Below are 16,309 nucleotides of genomic sequence, written 5' to 3'. Positions count from 1 at the left end.
TGCTAACATTCCCCTCCCCCCATTTCCATCCTTAGGAAACTCTTCCCACTTGTCATGTTTTCTTGGGAAGCCTCCCTTGATCACTGTAATGTGGGTCACTTGTGCCTCCTCTGTGTGTTCAAAATACCTGTGCCCACCTTGTCTATCTTGTCATTTACAAGCCACACCATCATATTCTTTATTTTTTCTCCCACTAGCCTACACGTTACTGCATCTGGTACATGAAAGGTGCTCGGAAAAGCTTATGAAAAGAACAAATGATTGAATGCATGAACAAAGGAAGTGGGACTTGAGTCACCTGACCCACTTGTAGTCGCTCTTTTTACCTGAACGTGTAAGTCTTGGTGATCCCACAAGGCAGCGTCTTGCCCGGGGGCATCAAGGGAGCTGTGACCCGTAGACCAGCACCTTCCAGGATCACATCATGGGCGGATGGGTGTCTGCCTCCCCTGTCCACACGGTAGTCAAAAGACAGGGTTTGCCCATAGCTCACCTGTTGATTCCCGAGAAATTTGGCTGTGAAAGAGAATTCGAAAAGATTGAGATCAGTGTGAAACTGTAGAAGAAAATGAGCTACCAAATTTGCATTAATGTTGGTGATTTCTGCTGGAGTCCCGTGTCATCAGCCTGGCCCACAACCACTGTTCCAGAAGAACCCGTTCATGGAGGCGGCCATATTGTTGTTGGCTACAAAGGAGAATTAGCAACTGACATGCTAGAAGGGCCACATTGAAAGACAATTCCCTCTACCTGATGATTCACAGCATGGCCCCGACAACAGACTGGCGTGTAAAGGTCCAGGTATGTTGGGAATAGTATCATTTGCTTTCTAATCGTATCATAATGCTTTCTAGTTCACAGACATCATGACATTTGATGTTAACAATCCTTGGAGGTATTATCACCCCCGTCGTCAGCAGAGAGAACTGAAATTTAGAAAGGTTACGAGTACAGCTTACCTGGACATCACATATGAGCTAATGAAATGAACTACTAATACATTTGTTTTTGACATACAAGTGGTTCAAACAGAGAATGCCTTATTTTCGCTTCTCCATCTGCTTCTCAGTAGATCCACAGGAGTGACCTCTGTCTTTATTTCTTGTCTTGATGGGAAACCTAGAAACATCCCCTTTGATGAAAGTAGGAACTTCAAACAGGGTCCGTCTGCGAGGATACACGGTCCTGTTCTATTGTATCATGAATCGGTCAATAGGGCTGAAGCTCTGTCTTCCAGAGACACTGCTTTTCTGACCGCCAGGTAAGGTGTTTTCACATTTGCTAACTTCGTTTTTTTCTCCTGACTTCTTGGCTTCTATAAGAAAAACACCATACATACCAGGGGCAACAAAATAGACAGGGTCTGATCGTCGTGCTGAGCTGAACACATCCCAGTGACGCTGGGACCACTGGAGCTTTGCAGGAGACCCATTTCTTTGGACAGCCTTCCAGCCATCAACATCTGGAACACAAAGAAAACCCCTCTGCATGCAGACAAAGCTCATCATCTATTGAGCTAAATAAGGCAAGACTTAATTGCCAAAAATTCCTAGACGTGAACAGCTAGTGGGGTTTTCTTACTAGTTCCACAATGATGTGCAGCCCTCAAAATGTTCTATGCCCCTTCTCTACTTGGGTCTTGACTTCAGCGGCTCCCACCCCATAGTGGCTCTGACTTCTAGGAGTCTGATTCTTGTAATAAGAGAGCATGATTTCATCTGCCTGTAGTTCATACTTTTATTTTATTTACAGAAACAGGGTCTGGCCTTTGTGAGTGGAGAGGGTCCAGTTTTAAGAGAAACGAGAAGTTGAAATCATGTCACTCTCCTAGATTTTAAAAATCTAGGATTTTGTAGCTTGGTAACTAATCTCACATACATTAACTCACTTAATGAATGTGGAAAGAGTATTTTTTAAAAAAGATTCATTTATTTATTTTAGGGAGAGAGAGAGGGCACATGTGAGTGGGAGGAGGAGCCGAGAGTGAGAGTCTTCCAAGCAGAGATGTGGGGTCAATCCCACGACCCGTGAGATCACGACCTGAGCTGAAACCAAGAGCCGGACGCTCAACCGACTGAACCAGCCAGGCTCCCCGGAAAGCAGGATTATTAATGAATGTGAATTTCAGGAAGACTCACATAACCCCCACCCAACCAAATGAAAGAGTCTTTTGTGGTTTTAAAATACATGGAGATGTGAAGTGCAAGGAGATGAAAATCTGGTCTCTTTTTAGTTATTCTTTTAAGTTACTCATATACCGGTAGGAGTCAGGTGTGCTGCTGACTTTTTCAAGACATTAGGCTCCCCTTCTTGCCCAGACAAAATAACGCCCATTAAAAGCTAGAAGAGAGTTGCTAAAGATCATGCCAAGCCAAGCTGTGGTGAGGAGGAAGCTGTCTGTAAGCATAAAGCACGATACAATGTTAAAAACAAACTTCTAGAAACAGAACACTTTACCTTGATAGAAAGTAGAGGTGATTGTATGGACACTGTAGTCTCCCGAGCTGCGGCAGTTGGCTGAATGCCCGTAGCAAAAACACTGGGTACAGCCCTCAGGGTTTTCCCCATCCAGGTGATAGTAACCCGGTAGACACCTGCAGAGGCATTTTCAAGATTAGGACGATGTTAGAAGTCATTTCTTGTTTCGTAGAGAGAACATGATGACTGATCTTTCCTACTATCTCTCCTACCTGGCCCTATCATTCCCAGAACTGGGAAATACTGTCTTACACATACCAGCCCTGCTCAGCGACACGCTGGACAGTCACAGCCCCAGTGAGAGAGCACGGACGTTCACTTTCTGTCCCTGTGCTAGAGCGTGGTCATGAAGGACTCGGTGGCCTGGGACCTTAGTGATTTCCCCATCCTTGGTGAGGAACTGAAAGTCCCATGAGCAGGACAAAAAGAGTTGGGGCAGGGGGAGGCAGAGGTGGTCCTGTCTTCGAGCAAGTGTATAATGGGGGCAAGCGAGTGGGGGAGCGGAGCCAGGAGAGGGAAGGCAAATGTCCCAGCCCCAGCCCCTGCTCAGTTGTACTGACCCGCACACCACCACCAGCTGCTGCCCACCGTCCCCGCCCCTTAGAGCCCCGCTCTGCTCTGAGGGGAGAGGGACAGGGGGGCCACATGACAAGGATGGATGGCTGGAGGCTCCCTACAAAAGCAAAATGTAGGCTGGTGCCCACCGGCCAGTGACATCTCTGAGGACCACAGCTACCAGACAGGTCTCGGATGCTGGGGTCACAGAGAAGGAGGAGAAGCTGGGGAGGACTTGTTTCTCTCCGTTCAAGTTAACTACATCCTTCTTCATGAAATAATAATAGTTTCACTGATCATTTATTTAGGGCAGATGCTGTGCCGGGCACTTGATGTGTGTTCTCCAATCTAATGCTTGGTACAACCCCAGGAGATAGGAATTGTTATTTCCAAATTTCTCTTTTTTTTCTTTTTAATTTATTTTAGAGAACGAGAGAGAGAGCGAGAGAGAGAGAGTGAGCAGGGGGAAGGGGAGAGGGAGAGAGAGAATCCAGCACAGAGCCCGAGGAGGGGCTCGATTTCAGGACCCCGAGATAATGACCTGAGCCAAAATCAAGAGTTTTTTTGTTTTTTGTTTTTTTTTAAGATTTTATTTATTTATTTGAGAGAGAGACAGTGAGAGAGAGCATGAGTGAGGAGAAGGGCAGAGAGAGAAGCAGACTCCCCGTGGAGTTGGGAGCCCGATGCGGGACTCGATCCCGGGACTCCGAGATCATGACCTGAGCCAAAGGCAGTTGGCTCCAACCACCTGAGCCATCCAGGCTCCCAATTTCCCATTTTCTTAGATGAAGACACCAGGCCAGAGAGAGGTTAAGAAATTTGTTTGAGGTCATAGAGCTGGTAAGTGACTGAGACAAGATTTTCAAACCAGGTACATCTGCCTCTAAGTCATGTGGTCTAATCCACTGTCCCCCATGACAGGAGTCTGCTTATCGGGCAAAATCACAGAAAAGCAGGTTCACAGTAAACAGTAAATGCTTCGGAGAAAAGTTGTATATAAATAAACATTGGTTTGGTTTGGTTTTTCTCTATAGAGCAAGGGTTTAAAAAAAATCATGACGGTTTCTTTGGAAGAAACCTGCAGATTAAAAGGGATTAAAAAGCAAAGAAAGTGGGAGGGGGGCACAGAAAGGGAGGGGAGGGAATGGAAAAAGAACGGAGGGGAGGAACTGAGGGAAATCAGGCAAAACTCAAGGACAGTGTTGAGGGATGCAACCAGGCACTAAATTATGAGGAAAAATAAGGGTGTGATTACACAGACGCCAGGATGATGGTCATTTCTCGAAAAGGAGGGAGGCTGTTGTCATTGGGATGGTACATTATTAGTGAAGGTCTATTTCTTAGAAGGGGCGGTGCTGACATTAGTTTTATGTGGTTTTCTGTTTCTGTGTGACATCGTGAAATTAAAAACCTTTCCAGAAAGTGATTCCTCTTTTAACACGTAAGCTGTGTTTCCCCTCCTCCACCTCGGCAGCCAAGAACCCCCAGAAACACACGCTGGGGATGGATCTGGTGTTTTCTCTGCCCAGGGGTAAGTGGTTGTCAGGCTGCCAACGGTCTGCTTTCTGACTTTCAAGGAAACGAGGGGAACACCTTTACCTCTGGGGCCAGCAATCGCAGAGGCGGGAAGAGCTTGAAGTCTGAGCCATGTGTCCTTAAGGAACGTCCGCAAGCAGCGCTAGAGGCCGGATGGCTGTTTACGGGGCCACCTGCCCCCACATGGCTCGGGGCCACATGGCATCTTCTCCCGGCTCATGTGTGTGCATGCAACCACCATCCCATCCCTGGGCGGTTCCTCTGCCGCACAGGATGGTTATTTACGGCCACATTCCCTCTTACTAGCATTTTCCCAACATGCTTAATTAGACCAGGACTTTTCTGGGGCCAAGCTGAGTCATGTGACCTCATTATCGCATGCCACCCCGTATGGGAGCACCTGGGATTCGGAGTCCGCTGGCCAGGAGACTCCCTGTGGCCCTGCACCTCTGCCGCCCTTGTAAACAAAGGGAGGGGGCCCCCAGCAAAAGCATGGGGTCCAGGGAGACTTGGGGGCTCAGCTGTCTTTTTTAAAGAGCTAAGTTTTTGAGGACAGAGGACAGGACAGGGGTGGTGTACATTTGTTAAGTGTCCCTTTTCCACAACTGCACTCGGAGAGTGACTTCTCATGCTGGCCGCTGTGTCTGCAGGGCCACAGTTCCCACAGACCTGTCACAGCGCTCTCCGGTGACAGCTGGCTTGCAGACACAGCGGCCCTCGTCGCAGGGCCCCGAGGTGCCAGCTGGGTCACAGTCGCACTTGGAGTCTCTGCAAAAGAAGAAAAAGAAAATTAGGGATGTGTCTCCAAACGCTTTTCAGCTATCCACATAAAGATCAAGAGCTCCTGCACCAACGTCACCGGCCTGAGCAAAGCCTTCGTCTTCAGTGAGGCCTCTCTCCGCTAGCCTTGTCCACGCTCATCTCTCACGGGCCCTTTAAGGACTCGTTTGTCCAGGCTTGTGCTCCTCTGAGGGTGACAGCCGGTCCACGAACCATCTGCTACCCTCCCCTGAGGAGAAGACGGTCTTGCGCCAGGACGTGAACCAAATCCATCACTAAACGATTCAGTTTGGTTTGGTTTAGTTTGGTTGACTGTCTCGTTCAATGGCCAGTTTTTTTGTTTTTGTTTTTGTTTTTTTAATTTATCATGGCTTCTCTGTTGTTTAATTCAGCGATGACTGCTTTCCTTATGATGGATTCCATCTACTTGCTATTTTCATTTAGTGCTTTCTTTTGGTAACACTTCTATCAAGACACAATTCAGGGACACCTGGATGGCTCAGTTGATGAAGCGTCTGCTTTCTTTTTTTTTTTTTCCAATTTATTTATTTTCAGAAAAACAGTATTCATTATTTTTTCACCACACCCAGTGCTCCATGCAATCCGTGCCCTCTTTAATACCCACCACCTGGTACCCCAACCTCCCACCCCCCCCCGCCACTTCAAACCCCTCAGATTGTTTTTCAGAGTCCATAGTCTCTCATGGTTCACCTCCCCTTCCAATTTACCCCAACTCCCTTCTCCTCTCTAACTTCCCTTGTCCTCCATGCTATCTGTTATGCTCCACAAATAAGTGAAACCATATAATTGACTCTCTCTGCTTGACTTATTTCACTCAGCATAATCTCTTCCAGTCCCGTCCATGTTGCTACAAAAGTTGGGTATTCATCCTTTCTGATGGAGGCATCATACTCCATAGTGTATATGGACCACATCTTCCTTATCCATTCAAACTCAACCCACACAAAACAGACAAACACATCAAAAAATGGGCAGAAGATATGAACAGACACTTCTCCAATCAAGACATACAAATGGCTATCAGACACATGAAAAAATGCTCATCATCATTAGCCCTCAGGGAGATTCAAATTAAAACCACATTGAGATATCACCTTACACCAGTTAGAATGGCCAAAATTAACAAAACAGGAAGCGTCTGCTTTCAGCTCAGGTCACAATCCCCAGGGCCTGGGACTGAGCCCTGCCTCGGGCTCCCCTCTCAGAAGAGATGCTGCTTCTCCTTTGCCCCTCCCCACAGCTCATGCTCGCTCATTCCCACAAATAGATAAATCAAATCTTTAAAAAAAAATTTAAAAAATTTTAAAGGACACAATTCACATACCAAACAATTCCCCCATTTAAAATGTACAATTTGCTGGTTTTTAGCAGATTCTCAGAGTAGCAGAATTTAGCAGAATTTAGTAGAGTTTAAAATATTCTCAATCATCCCAACCAATTGTAGAACATTTTCATCACTCCAGAAAGAAACCCTGTGCCCGCAGAAATCACCTTCCCTTCCCCCAACCCCTGTCCTCGACAACCACTAATCTACTTGCCGTGTCTATATAGAGCTGCTTGTTCCGAACATTTTCTGTAAAGGCCTTCCGGGTTTGGCTTCTTTCACTTAGTATGTTTTCAAGGTTCATCCAATGTTATATTTCATCCAAGTATCAATAATTCACCTCCTTAGGGCTGAATAAAATTCTATCACATGGATAGATGAGATTTTGCTCATCCACTCAACATCTGACAGACATCTGGGTTGTTTCCACTTTTTAGGTATTATGAGTAATGCTACTACGAGCATTTGTGTACACATTTCTATGCAGATATGTATGCTTTCATATTTCTTGAGTATATTCCTAGGAGTGGAATTGCTGAGTTTAACTGTTTTTTTTTGGGGGGGGGTGTTGGTTGCAGGACTTTCTCAATGACGGAATCTACCAGTATTTCCATGATCTAGTCTGGGCACAAGCTCTTAGTGTTCCGGCTTATGACTAGTATCATTCACATGAGCAGATCTATCTCATCGATCTCATGGGTCTAAAACCAAATCTGTGCTCTCCCTCCTGTTTGCTCTTCCTCTGACTACCCTTTGACCCCATCCAAATCTTGCCCAAACCCGAATGGGCTCCCTTCTCCCCCTCACATTTCACATCCAGTCAGAGCCCCATCCTGTCAGGCTCCCTGAAGGATCCCTTTCCCGGCCCTCTTCTTTCACTTGGGAGGCTCTCCTCCTGTCCTAGCCCCTCCACACGACTTATCTGGACCCTTTGACAAACATTAGGCACCATGTACTGGTTGCTAAGCACCAAGGACATTAAGAAATAAGATCCTGATCTCCAGGAGTCTCCAGGCAGGGCAGAAACATGAACAATGAGGGCAGCAAAGCCTAAGGCGAGCTGGGGCTGAGCCTGCCCGTGTGCCTCTCCCCACTCTGGGCACTGGGGATGCCGAGTATGAACAAGGTCAAGCCAACAAGGGGCTTCCACTCTGGTGGGAGAGACCGACAAACAAATACACATAGAAAACAAGAGATGGGAAGTAACATCAGTCAGAACTCGGAGGGATGGGGACTGGCCAGGGAAGGGCCCTGTGGGGAGTGGCTGAGGTGGGCATGGGGTCTGTGAGGCTCTCCGTGGCCCTGTAGGAAGCACGAGTGCTCGAAGCCAGGGCTGAGGTCCCTTGGCTTGTCTCCTTTGAGGAAGGGAAGGGAGGCTGGTGGGGCCAAGGGCAGGGGCTCGGGGGAAAGGGAAACGCAGTGGAAGCCCACTGCTGAGGGAACAGAGGGCAGAGGACCTTGCAGGCCCTGCTGGTCTGCAAAAGAAGTCTCCGCCTCATTCTGAGAGGACAGGGAGCTGCTGGAGGGCTGCCAGCAGAGAGGGGACATGGTCTGACTCATGTTTTAGAGGCATTTTCAAAGGCAGACGCGGTCGAAGGAAGGGTCTCTGAGGACAGTCTGAAAGGGGGCAGGGAAGCCTGGAAGAGGACAGTCTGCGCGGAGGCCTAAGGGAGAGAGAACTTGGGACAGCGGCAGCCAGGCCGGCCCACAAGGTGGGCAAGGGGCTGGCAAAGGGGGCAACGGGAAGTGATCCTCTGAGGGCACCTCGTAGCTAACAGCTTTCCTGCTGAGCTCCCTTTCTCCTAAGCCAACCCAGTCCCTGCCAGTTCTGCACCCCTGAGACTGCTTATGTGATTTATAATATATGTCCCGTCTTCTTCCAGGAACGATTTTTTTTTTTTTTTTTTTGAGAGAGCGAGCACGTGCATGAGTCGGGGGAGGGCAGAGGGAGAGGGAGAGAGAGTCTCGGGCAGACTCACACTCAGCTGCAGCCCAGCACGGGGCTCGATCTCAGGACCCTGAGATCACAACCTGAGCCGAAATCAAAAGCCAGATGCTTAACTGACTGGGACCCCCAGGCACCCCTCTTCCGGGAAAGAACATGAGGAGGGGAGGACAATGCTTCAAACTAAAGGGGAATACAACTGTGCAGAAAAGTTTTTTTAGTCCAACATCATTTGGGTCGAAATGGGTCCCAGGTGAGAAACTGGAGGGCGCTTTACTTCCATCCTTGTTCGTCTAAAGGGGGGCAATCGCTGGGGTGAAGAACATGGGTTTCAGAGCCCAGACGCGGGGTCTGAATATGAGGTCCCCGCTCCCCAGTAGTATCGGGTAAACTTAACCCCCTGGGGTGTACAGTTCTGACTTCCCCCATGAGTGTGACGTTAATCCCAACCGCTGAGGCTTATGTCAAGTCCTCCAGCAGCGCTTGGCCCACAGCTGGTGCTCAGGGATGTAAGTGACCACGGATGATAATGTCATTGCCACCCCTCACGGCACAAGCTGCGGCGGCGGAGGTGCTTACAGTGGCCTCTGGTCTCGGGTGCAGCCGGCGTCAGTGAGCGAGTGGAAGCCGGGCAGACAGCGGTCACACCTGTCTCCTGTCACACCGGGTTTGCAGCTGCACCGGCCAGAGCTGTCGCAGCGAGCGCTCAGAGAACCTGTAACCCGCGGGGTAGGGAGAAGGAAAGAAGAAAAGGAAATCCTTAGTTTATAGGACGTTCGGAAGCAGCTGAAGCCCCATGGGAGCTCAGTGACCTCTAGCGAGCTGTCCCCGTCTCTGAGCACATCCAGCCTGGGGCCGGCGCTCCCCGCCGAGCAGGGCTTCTGCACGCCGAGAAGGGGAAGGAGCTCCTGGAAGTGTGTCTACTTCTCTACCTGCTCTGATGCAAGCATTAAGTAGCATGTCCACCACTGCTTTTTAAAAGAAGTTTGTGGGGGCGCCTGGGTGGCTCAGTGGGTTAAGCTGCTGCCTTCGGCTCAGGTCATGATCTCAGGGTCCTGGGATCGAGTCCCGCATCGGGCTCTCTGCTCAGCAGGGAGCCTGCTTCCCTCTCTCTCTCTGCCTGCCTCTCCATCTACTTGTGATTTCTCTCTGTCAAATAAACACATAAAATCTTTAAAAGAAGTTTGTGGGACGCCTGAGACCTCAAGGAGAGGGACAGCGTGTGAGCGAGCACATCAGCCCCTCGAAGAGAGTATGGGACAGCGACCAATGTCTTCCCTTATTTCTGGCAGCCAAAAGCCATCTTTTAAGAGCCAGTGTGATTTATTTTTATTTTATTTTATTTTATTTTTAGTATGGGAAGGCCTCCTAACTGGAAATATCTCTCCCTAGCTGGAGTGACAGACATTCTCGACCTTGGGGCATCGCCCCTTCCCCGCGCATCTCAGCCGGTGCACTGCACAGAGCACTAGCCCAGTGGTTGCTTCTGTAGAGCCACGCTCTTACTGGTGTGCGGGCCCCCTCGGATCGCTAGTTGATGAGAGACCAGAAATGCTCAGGGCAGCAAATGCGCCCCTCCGGAGCCCGGCCTCCTCCGTCTGACTCCCTCCCTTCCCCTGACCTGCTTCAAGTCTGTCTTTTCTCCCTGGACCCTGCCTCCCCCTCTCTTCCCTGCCTCCATCCTTGCCTCCCTTCCCTCCTTCCACGCTGCTTGAACAGTGGAATTCAGGACACATTACTCAGCTGTCTCTCTCTCTCTGGTGGCTCCCCACTACAAGCAGAAGAAAACGCACTCTGCATCGTGGTGCACAGAACTCGACCTCTCCTACCACGTGGCCTGCTCTCCTGCACTCTGTCCCGGCTCTCCGCTCCCCCAGCCTGTCTGTAGAATGTGTCAGGCCACTTCTTTCCTTCGGGCAACTGCATTTGCTGCTCCCCCGGCCTGGAAGGCTCTTTCCCCAGAACTTCCCCCTCATTGGCCCAACCTCAGCTGTCAGGTCCTGATTTAATATGACTTCTCTAGGGAAATCTCCTCAAACTCCCAAATCTCAAATAGCTGTCCCACTGCTCTTGCAGTCCTGCTGACTCACGATGACCTCAGCTTGCGGTCCCTGCTCTGGCCCCAAGGCCCCAGTGCGGAACCCAACACAAAGAGGATGCCCAGAAATCTGTTGCAGGAATGCACATACGCCAAGAAAGAGGTCGGGGCTGTTGGGAAAGAGTCGGGGGAGATGGGGGAGCAAAAGATGAGCAGGAAGGTGGTGAGGGGGTGCCTCACTCGCATCACAGTCTCCCTGTGCTGGCAGAATTATCAAATAATCCACGTATGGAACCAACTGTGACAAGCAGGCCTCCCAGCATCGATAAAGCCAAGAGAAGGCTAGCCAGTTGCTTCTTTCTTTCTGATCAATTATTCTGTGAATTTTGGACTCACTAGTAGATACGATTCCAATCAATAAAGATACTGGCTCTGTGCCCATATAAAGGCTTTTTGCCACATGTGGAACCTGAACTGTATTAGCTACATTCACAGAGCCGGTGACAGATGCCATGTCAGCTTTGTAAGGCTTGAAGGGACCCTCGGTGATAATGGTATACACTACATTTTTTTGAGCATCGATCACGCGTGAGACGCTGAGTTCGGCAGTCTGGATACATGTGAGGAAATGCTAGCTCCTAGTGAGGTAAGAGCTGACAGAAGAATGGCAGATCCATCTGTGGGTAACAGGGAAGGATCAGAGGCTCAGGAACTGCAGACCCACAATTCGGAGGGCGATCTGCGGGTTGCCTCCGGGAGGGGAACAGCATTCCTTGGGAAAGGCATCCCGCTGTGACAGGATGACCTGGACTGGAGGCGTCTGTGTGACAAGGGCAGGAGGGAATCACCGAGAGAGCCACGTGGAGGCAGAATGATCAGCCTTCCCCTCCTAGGAGCTACGACGAGGGGGTAGGGATCACATGAGGACACCAATGTCCCAATGTGCACCACGAGACAAAAGTGAGGCTATTTACCACAGCGCAGGGGAAAGAAGGAGCAGGATCTCAGGTTAAAGCATCAAGGGAAGATCATGGGTTTCGTTCTGGACATTGTGAACTTGAGTTTCCGGTGGCGTATTAAGGTGGAAATGTTTCATCTGGAGCTCAAGAAAGAGGCTGGGAGTGAGATGGAGGAGTCTTCAGCCAAGTGGGAAGGGAGAGCAGGCGTAAGACCACCCTGGGGAGGGGGGGTAGACAGCGAGGACAAGGAGGAGCCTCCGACACAGATGGAACCCCACGGATCAAGGGGCTTTTCATAATCAAAGCAGAAAGAAGTCTCAGGACCCTGGAAGCCAAGGGAGAGGAGTCTGGAGGATGAGGATGGGAGTTGCAGGACTTAAGGCAAGAGAGTATTTGATGAGATGAGCCTCAACAGAGGCCTCCCAGGGCTGGTGTGCGCAGACCTCCATGCTCCTGCCCTGTAGGCAGGAGCCAACAGAGCCAAGAAGGAAATGTTCTGAATTACGCTCTGATAAGTAACATTCAACAGAAGACTTCTCTCTTTCAATCAATTCACTCGTTGTTGGTTTTTTTCAACACAAATGGGTTCTATCTAGGACCCAGAAATCCATTTTTTCCCCCATTCCAATTAATGGAAATTACACTTTCAACTGAAGAAAATTCTCCCTACAGTTTTTCAGAAATGAATCCTTCTTAGAAAATGGAAAAGATTGCACTTTGCCTTGGGTTTGGCCCACATAGATCAAAATGGTTACCCTGCGAAACAGCTTATTGAGAGAAATCAAAAATCACCTCATGAAAATAGGCGTTCTGTGTCGAGAGAAGTTTGGGAAATAGTGCTCACTTGATCCCTCTGAGATTTACAACGTAATAGTACCTTCAGCACACACGGAGCTTGTTTAAATTTTAATGCTCGTATTTCTAAATATTATTTGACATTCTTACAGTTCACATCTATTATTATCTTGAGGAGCACTGTGTTCTACAGGACGTTATCTAGAGAATCCTGCTCTAAAAGCCGGAGGGTCAAAGAGCCCCGACTTTGGGGCGCCTGGGTGGCTCAGTGGGTTAAGCATCTGCCTTCAGCTCAGGTCATGATCCCAGGGTCCTGGGATCTCCCTGCTCAGCGGAGAGCCTGCTTCTCCCTCTGCCTGCTGCTCTGCCTACTTATGCTCTCTCCCTCTCTGTGTCAAATAAATAAATAACATCTTAAAAAAAGAAGAGCCCAGACTTTGAAATCCAACAAATCTCCCTTCAAAACCAGCTCTTCCACTTAGCTGCGTGTCCTTGGGCAAACGCCTTACTCATCAGTTCTTCTAAGGGACGGTAACCACCTATGCCTTATAGAGCTGTTGCAAGACTTTGGACTAAAATATATAAAGTGCCTCGTTAAGTGTCTCACACGTCACGGGCGTTCAAAGAATGTAGTTTGCACTGGGACTGCCGGCCTCCTTCACACCTTGCAAAGTAAACGTGGAAACGTGCATGGGTCCTTGCAACGAGCATGACCACTTTGTGTCACATTCCAAAACGTCCAAAGTCATGGCACTGGGTTTTCAAACTCTCTCATTGAAATAAAAACACGTGTCCCATCTCCTACTTCGTGAGCTACTCTTAGGGATTATGGACAACGGGGCTGAGAGAACAGAAAACAGCTCCCTGTGTCGGTTTTGTGTCCCAATAAGCTCTTTCAGGGGTTCTACAGATACGGTCTATGGGCATCTGAGGGCTCAGGAAGGTGTGCTATGATGAGTACTATTTAAAAATCAGGGGCACCTGGGTGGCTCAGATGGTTAAGCATCCAAGACTCTCGGTTTCAGCTCAGGTCATAATTTCAGGGTTTTGAGATCGAGCCCTGCATCGGGGTCTGTGCTCAGCGCGGGGTGCCCTTGTCCTTCCTCCTCTGCCCTTCCCCCTCCTTCCTCTCTCTCTGCCTCTCTCTCAAATACCTAAGTAAAATTAACATAAAATAAATAAAAATTAAAACAAAAAGAGGGTCCATCCTTTTGGGAACCCTTTAAATACATATCTACGCTTGCATTTTAAACACAATATTATTATTATATTTTTATAAAAATATTATATAATATAAATGTATAATTATATTTAATAATGGTAAGTTATTATTTAAGAACGTTTTAATAACCCAAATGTTATAGTCTGAGTAATTCACTGTCGTGGTCGTAGATATGTAGAGAATAACAATAAAATTAAGAGAACAAGCCCAATTATCACTGATGTCCATATAGGACTCAAGAAGGTAGGTGTCCTGGGAGGAAAAAACCACACAAGTACACACAGTGGATTTCAAAATATTTGCAAAAGGTTCTCAGGGCTTACACATGTGCTTGTAAGAGTTAAAGGAAACTCAGCCCTGTTGCTGAACCCACAAAGTCATCCTCTCAAAATAAGCCTGGCTGCTAGATCTATGAGAAACTGATGTGAAATCCAGAATCTGTGACCACGTTCGGGATTATTACTGCTGTTGGCTTCACTTACCACACAAGGACTGACTGCATTTTTTGGTTAAGATGTGATCTTCTGCATTTGAGACTGCATATACAAAAGATTCCCTTGAAAGTGACAAATATCTCCCGGCTCATTGGGAGACTGAGAAGTCCCATGGGGAATTAAACTTGAACCAACCCGCTAGTAATCTGGGCAGCCAGCATCTAGTGGGGGACGGCACAGGGTGGGGACAGCCTCTGTCACTGACATGCCACTCAGCCTGAGCGCTCTGGCTCAGCTTCCCTTTCTCCGTCTCTAGAACGGTGGGAGGCATGTGAACACGTACAGGTTGTCAAGTTGCTATGAGTACTGACGAAGACATAGTATACGGGAATCTTCTGGGAAAGCAGAAAGCATTAGCCAGATCTTAGGAAATAGTATCCGTGAAGATTTTCCCGGACATCTAATTGTCTGCTGTTGGGGATAAAAAGGCACCATTCTGATGCTTTTTTCCTTCAGGTGGAAGGAATAAGAGGGAACAGTCCTCCCCCAGGACCTGGGATTACAACTCCAGCCCTTGCAGTGGCTTCTTGTGAAGACTGGAGGTGTGGCTTCCTGTGACGCCCGGAGGCCATGCACCCACTCCTCCAGGGCTCCATTCCCCCGCTCTTTAAAAAAAATTTTTGAAAAATTCACTGCCAATTTCAGGATATTAATACAAAAAATACAATGTTAATAAACAGTTTCAGACCAAAGATGTGGCCTCTACAGGCTTCCTTCTAAACTGGAATGTGATTTTTTTTAAAGGCCGGTGTTCCAGGAAATTGCGACACTGACCTCTGTCCTAATAAGAAAAACAACTCCATCAACTACAGTTTACTGAGTTGTCCACCATGTGCTTGACCAAGCTCACTTGTGATATCAAGAGCATGGGGATGGGGACCCTTTTATCGATGGGGACCCTGGAACAGCAAGAGGCGAAGGGATATGCCCAGAGTGACACAGAAGCAGTAGTGGAAGTGCCCAGGCTCGAGAAGACTGTGTGGCTCCCAAACCCGCCACTAGTCTCCGTGTCATGACCTTGGCTGTCAGGGCACCTGGGGCTGGCACCGAGCTCTACAGCCTTCGACAGTTTCCTTCTCCCTCGCTTACCCTCTGCTACCTCATTGGCACAACGGAACTCAGAGTAGCATCCGCTTCACATGGTAATCTGGGAAGGTTCATTCCTGGCTGAAAGCATCCAGAAAAGTGTCTGGCACAGAGGAAGCGAGTAATGCGTGTTAGCTATTATTTCATAAGCTGGAAATCATTGCTGGGCTCCACCACTTCCGACCAAGCTGTTCACAAGGAGCCGGGGATGTCTATGGCCCGAAAGAAAAGAAGAAACCAGGCTCATGGGTGCTGGGCGAGCCAAGGACCACACAGTGAAGAAGAAGAGACAGTGTGTCAAATCCTTCATTCCCATCTCTCTGCGAAGCCGCAGGTTCCTTGTCTGCTCTAAGACTATTAACCTTGTCTTGGGGCCAGGCTTTCCAGCTAAGCCAGTTAAATTGCTCGTTATTTTCTCACTGATCATTTGCCGGGGTGACCCAAGTCCAGTGACTCACAGTGAGGCTGCATATAACCTACCGGGATAGGTAGGTGTCCACGCTCTTCGCAAGGACAGAAAGCCCACTGAGATGGAGTCATTTGCCTTTTGATTTTTCTTTATGAAGCTCTTCAATTCCAGGGACATCTGCTAAATCCAAAAGATTTCTGGATGCTGACTCTGTGCCATAAAGCTGAGCCAACCTGAGTCAAACCACGCTGTAACAGCACCTGGTGAATCTGGATTTGCATCTCTATCACCGTGGGGTCCTCCCCAGGCTCTCCAACACCCTCCGCCCAGCCCATGGCTGGACCAAACCTGCCCATCTTTACATGCGTTCAGCGCAGCTGTGAATTCGTTCCACGGGGCTATGCTGAGTCATGGCCACGTGCTTTGGCTACGCTCTTTAAGTGGATTAATATTTATCATATTACGCCATTAAACACTTTCTAACAAAGAGGAGAAACATACTGCCAAGAAAGAGAATACACAAATAAGGTAGTTAAAAAAAAAACTCAGCTTATTTAAAAACTACTTGTCTCTCCCTCTTTATATGCACTAACTTGTTGTTACTGTCCGCGATGAACACAGCACAACGTGTGGGTCCGTGTGCGTACGAATTCCCACAGTTGTAAGA

The 16,309-nt window shown here is 48.5% G+C and overlaps 1 protein-coding gene across 1 annotated transcript in view; it reads right to left on the bottom strand.

Annotated features, from left to right (window-relative positions):
• The window catches only part of LAMC2 (laminin subunit gamma 2), a 58,349-nt gene that overhangs the window by 21,468 nt on the left and 20,572 nt on the right, over positions 1-16,309 (bottom strand). Inside the window, exons 3-7 of the mRNA XM_044267271.1 lie at positions 9,219-9,354; positions 5,239-5,337; positions 2,458-2,594; positions 1,340-1,462; positions 327-516 (exon numbers count right to left, since the gene is read on the bottom strand). Coding sequence (XP_044123206.1) covers positions 327-516; positions 1,340-1,462; positions 2,458-2,594; positions 5,239-5,337; positions 9,219-9,354 — 685 coding nt within the window. The remainder of the gene's footprint in view (positions 1-326; positions 517-1,339; positions 1,463-2,457; positions 2,595-5,238; positions 5,338-9,218; positions 9,355-16,309) is intronic.

Source organism: Neovison vison, chromosome 10 (assembly GCF_020171115.1).
Source record: "Neovison vison isolate M4711 chromosome 10, ASM_NN_V1, whole genome shotgun sequence".
Taxonomy (NCBI): Eukaryota; Metazoa; Chordata; class Mammalia; order Carnivora; family Mustelidae; genus Neogale; species Neogale vison.
This window is presented reverse-complemented; position numbering and strand designations above follow the sequence as displayed.